The sequence below is a fragment of the Lampetra fluviatilis genome, unplaced genomic scaffold, assembly GCF_964198595.1.
Source record: "Lampetra fluviatilis unplaced genomic scaffold, kcLamFluv1.1 SCAFFOLD_321, whole genome shotgun sequence".
Lineage (NCBI taxonomy): Eukaryota > Metazoa > Chordata > Hyperoartia > Petromyzontiformes > Petromyzontidae > Lampetra > Lampetra fluviatilis.
The window spans coordinates 25,001-31,721 of NW_027621629.1; the positions used below are offsets into that span (position 1 = coordinate 25,001).

General features: G+C 57.1%; 1 protein-coding gene across 1 annotated transcript in view; it reads right to left on the reverse strand.

The window, feature by feature from the left end:
* Positions 1-5,881, reverse strand: part of LOC144955506 (uncharacterized) — a gene marked incomplete at its 3' end in the record, with an annotated part of 24,883 nt that extends 19,002 nt beyond the window's left edge. The window contains exon 1 of the mRNA XM_078885700.1: positions 5,799-5,881. Within this exon, the coding sequence (XP_078741826.1) occupies positions 5,799-5,869 (71 nt within the window). The remainder of the gene's footprint in view (positions 1-5,798) is intronic.
* Between the last annotated feature and the right edge of the window lie 840 nt (positions 5,882-6,721).

Below are 6,721 nucleotides of genomic sequence, written 5' to 3' on the forward strand. Positions count from 1 at the left end.
CACACTCACCCACTTAAACACACACTCACTCACACACTCACCCACTTAAACACACACTCTCTCATCCACTCACACACTCACCCACTTAAACACTCACTCACTCACACACTCACCCACTTAAACACTCACTCACTCACTCACACACTCACCCACTTAAACACTCACTCTCTCATCCACTCACACACTCACCCACTTAAACACTCACTCACTCACACACTCACCCACTTAAACACACACTCACTCACACACTCACCCACTCACCCACTTAAACACTCACTCACTCATCCACTCACACACTCACCCACTTAAACACTCACTCACTCACTCACTCACACACTCACTTAAGCACTCACTCACTCACTCACACACTCACCCACTTAAACACGCACTCACTCACTCACTCACACACTCACCCACTTAAACACACACTCACACACTCACCCACTTAAACACACACTCACACACACACTCACTTAAACACACACACTCACTCACTTAAACACACACACTCACTCACTCACTCACACACTCACCCACTTAAACACACACTCACTCACACACTCACACACTCACCCACTTAAACACACACTCACTCACTCACACACTCACCCACTTAAACACTCACTCACTCACTCACTTAAACACACACACTCACCCACTTAAACACTCACACACTCATCCACTCACACACTCACCCACTTAAAGACTCACTCACCCACTTAAACACACACTCTCTCACACACTCACACACTCACCCACTTAAACACACACTCACCCACTCACACACTCACCCACTTAAACACACACTCACTCACTCACTTAAACACACACACTCACCCACTTAAACACACACACACTCACCCACTTAAACACACACTCTCTCACACACTCACACACTCACCCACTTAAACACGCACTCACTCACTCACACACTCACCCACTTAAACACTCACTCTCTCATCCACTCACACACTCACCCACTTAAACACACACTCACTCACACACTCACCCACTTAAACACACACTCACTCACACACTCACCCACTTAAACACACACTCACTCACACACTCACCCACTTAAACACACACTCACTCACCCACTTAAACACACACTCACTCACACACTCACCCACTTAAACACACACACACTCACACACTCACTCACACACTCACACACTTAAACACTCACTCACTCACACACTCACCCACTTAAACACTCACTCACTCACTCACTCACCCACTGAAACACTCACTCTCTCATCCACTCACACACTCACCCACTTAAACACACACTCACTCACTCACACACTCACCCACTGAAACACTCACTCACTCACACACTCACCCACTCACCCACTTAAACACACACTCACTCACACACTCACCCACTGAAACACTCACTCACTCACACACTCACCCACTTAAACACTCACTCTCTCATCCACTCACACACTCACCCACTTAAACACACACTCACTCACTCACACACTCACCCACTTAAACACACACACACTCACTCACACACTCACCCACTTAAACACACACTCTCATCCACTCACACACTCACCCACTTAAACACTCACTCACTCACTCACACACTCACCCACTTAAACACTCACTCACTCACTCACTCACACACTCACTCACTCACTCACTCACACACTCACCCACTTAAACACTCACTCTCTCATCCACTCACACACTCACCCACTTAAACACACACTCACTCACACACTCACCCACTTAAACACACACTCACTCACTCACTCACACACTCACCCACTTAAACACTCACTCACTCACACACTCACCCACTTAAACACTCACTCACTCACACACTCACCCACTTAAACACTCACTCACACACTCATCCACTCACACACTCACCCACTTAAACACACACTCACTCACTCACACACTCACCCACTTAAACACTCACTCTCTCATCCACTCTCACACTCACCCACTTAAACACTCACTCACACTCACCCACTCACACACTCACCCACTTAAACACACACTCACTCACACACTCACACACTCACCCACTTAAACACTCACTCTCTCACCCACTCACACACTCACTCACCCACTTAAACACACACTCACTCACACACTCACCCACTTAAACACACACACTCTCATCCACTCACACACTCACCCACTTAAACACTCACACTCTCATCCACTCACACACTCACCCACTTAAACACTCACTCACTCACACACTCACCCACTTAAACACACACTCACTCACTCACACACTCACCCCACTTAAACACACACTCACTCACACACTCACACACTCACCCACTTAAACACTCACTCACTCACTCACACACTCACTCACTCACACACTCACACACTCACCCACTTAAACACTCACTCACTCACTCACTCACACACTCACTCACTCACACACTCACACACTCACCCACTTAAACACACACTCACTCACTCACACACTCACCCACTTAAACACTCACTCACTCACACACTCACCCACTTAAACACACACTCACTCACACACTCACACACTCACCCACTTAAACACACTCACTCTCATTCACTCACACACTCACCCACTTAAACACTCACTCACTCACTCACTCACCCACTTAAACACACACTCACTCACACACTCACCCACTTCAACACACACACACTCACCCACTCACACTCTCACACACTCACACACTCACCCACTCACACTCTCACACACTCACACACTCACCCACTCACACTCTCACACACTCACCCACTTAAACACTCACTCTCTCACACACTCACACACTCACCCACTCACACTCTCACACACTCACCCACTTAAACACTCACACACTCACCCACTCACCCACTCACACACTCACTCACACTCTCACCCACTCACCCACTTAGACACACACACACTCACCCACTCACCCACTCACACACTCACTCACACTCTCACCCACTCACCCACTTAAACAAACACTCACTCACACACTCACCCACTTAAACACACACTCTCTCATCCACTCACACACTCACCCACTTAAACACCCACACACTCATCCACTCACACACTCACACACTCACTCTCACCCACTCACCCACTTAAACACACACTCTCTCATCCACTCACACACTCACCCATTCACACACTCACCTACTCACTCACCCACCCACCCACTCACACTCACCCAGCCACTCACACTCTCACTCACTCACCGTCTCATCCATCCACTCACACACCAACTCACCCACCCACCCACTCACACACCCAATTCACCCACCCACTCACCCACACACTCTCACTCACCCACCAACTCACACTCTCACTCACCCACCAACTCACTCACCCACCCACTCACCCACTCACCCACCCACTCACCCACCCACTAACACTCTCACCCACCCACCCACCCACTCACCCACCCACCCACCCACTCACCCACCCACCCACCCACTCACCCACCCACGCACCCACCCACGCACCCACTCACCCAGCCACTCACCCACTCACCCAGCCACTCACCCACTCACCCAGCCACTCACCCAGCCACTCACCCAATCACCCAGCCACTCACCCAATCACCCACCCACTCACCCACCCACCCACCCACCCACCCACTCACCCACCCACCCACTCACCCACCCACGCACCCACTCACCCAGCCAGCCACTCACCCACCCACCCACCCACTCACCCACCCACCCACCCACTCACGCACCCACTCACCCAGCCACTCACCCACTCACCCACCCACTCACCCACCCACTCACACTCTCACCCACCCACTCACCCACCCACCCACCCACTCACCCACCCACTCACCCACCCACCCACCCACTCACCCACCCACTCACCCACTCACCCACCCACTCACCCACCCACCCACTCACCCACCCACCCACCCACTCACCCACCCACTCACCCACCCACGCACCCACTCACCCAGCCACTCACCCACTCACCCACCCACCCACCCACCCACTCACCCACCCACCCACTCACCCACCCACCCACCCACCCACTCACCCACCCACCCACCCACTCACCCACCCACTCACCCACCCACCCACTCACCCACCCACCCACTCACCCACCCACCCACCCACCCACTCACCCACCCACCCACCCACTCACCCACCCACCCACTCACCCACCCACCCACCCACTCACCCACCCACCCACCCACTCACCCACCCACCCACCCACTCACCCACCCACCCACCCACTCACCCACCCACCCACTCACCCACCCACCCACTCACCCACCCACCCACCCACTCACCCACCCACCCACCCACCCACCCACCCACCCACTCACCCACCCACCCACCCACTCACCCACCCACCCACCCACCCACTCACCCACCCACCCACCCACTCACCCACCCACCCACCCACCCACTCACCCACCCACCCACCCACTCACCCACCCACCCACTCACCCACTCACCCACCCACGCACCCACTCACCCAGCCACTCACCCACTCACCCACCCACTCACACTCTCACCCACCCACTCACCCACCCACCCACCCACTCACCCACCCACCCACCCACTCACCCACTCACTCACCCACCCACCCACCCACTCACCCACCCACTCACCCACCCACCCACCCACGCACCCACCCACCCAGCCACGCACCCACTCACCCAGCCACTCACCCACTCACCCACCCACTCACCCACTCACCCACTCACCCACCCACCCACCCACTCACCCACCCACCCACCCACCCACCCACTCACCCACCCACCCACCCACCCACCCACTCACCCACCCACCCACCCACCCACTCACCAGCCACTCACCCACCCACCCACTCACCCACCCACCCACCCACCCACCCACCCACCCACTCACCCACCCACCCAACTCACCACCCACCCACCCACCCACCCACTCACCCACCCACCCACTCACCCACCCACCCACCCACCCACCCACTCACCCACCCACCCACTCACCCACCCCACTCACCCACCCACCCACCCACTCACCCACCCACCCACCCACCCACTCACCTACCCACCCACCCACTCACCCAGCCACTCACCCACTCACCCACTCCACTCACCCACCACTCACACTCTCACCCACCCACTCACCCACCCACCCACCCACCCACCCACTCACTCACTCACCCACCCACTCACTCACCCACCCACCCACTCATCCACCCACGCACCCACTCACCCACTCACCCACCCACTCACCCACCCACCCACTCACCCACCCACCCACTCACCCACCCACTCACCCACCCACCCACCCACTCACCCACCCACCCACTCACCCACCCACCCACTCACCCACCCACCCAGCCACTCACCCACCCACGCACCCACTCACCCACCCACCCACTCACCCACCCCACTCACCCACGCACCCACCCCACTCACCCACTCACCCACTCACCCACTCACCCACCCACCCACCCACCAACTCACCCACCCACTCACCCACCCACCCACCCACTCACTCACCCACCCACCCACCCACTCACCCACCCACCCACCACCCCACGCACCCACCCACGCACCCACTCACCCACGCACCCACTCACCCACGCACCCACTCACCCACGCACCCACTCACCCACGCACCCACTCACCCACGCACCCACTCACCCACCCACCCACTCACCCACCCACCCACTCACCCACCCACCCACTCACCCACCCACCCACTCACCCACCCACGCACCCACTCACCCACGCACCCACTCACCCACCCACTCACCACCCACTCACCCACCCACCCACCCACGCACCCACCCACTCACTCACCCACCCACTCACGTTATGGCGCTGTAGATGGCCACAGAGACGGCTCTCTGGAGCTGAGCGCTAGGAGGTGCCCACTTCTTCATCACATTGCTGGTCAAATTGCTGGTCAACTTCACCTCCTTGACTCTCACTTCAACCTCGGACCTCCTCCTCCTCCCTCCAGCTCGTCCACCATCTCGTCCATCACCTCGTCCACCACCCACCACCACCTGTCAAGCAGTTGACGAGTCAGGGGGAGGGAGTCTTGCTGGGGTGGCAGGCTAGGTGCACACACGCACACACACACACACACTCGCTCGCTCGCCCACACGCCCAATCAACTCAGTCACTCAGCCACTCAGCCACCCACCCACTCACCCACTCACCCAATCACCAACCCACACACACTCACCCAACCACCCTATCACTCACCCACTCACCCAATCACCCACTCATCCACCAACTCACTCACCCAACCACCCACCCACTCACCCACTCACCCAATCACCAACCCACACACTCACCCAACCACCCTATCACTCACCCACTCACCCAATCACCCACTCATCCCACCAACTCACTCAGCCAACCACCCACCCACTCACCCCACTCACCCAATCACCAACCCACACACTCACCCAACCACCCTATCACTCACCCACTCACCCAATCACCCACTCATCCACCAACTCACTCAGCCAACCACCCACCCACTCACCCACTCACCCAATCACCAACCCACACACTCACCCAACCACCCACCCACTCACCCACTCACCCAATCACCCACTCATCCACCAACTCACTCACCCAACCACCCACCCCACTCACCCACTCACCCAATCACCAACCCACACACTCACCCAACCACCCTATCACTCACCCACTCACCCAATCACCCACTCATCCACCAACTCACTCAGCCAACCACCCACCCACTCACCCACTCACCCAAT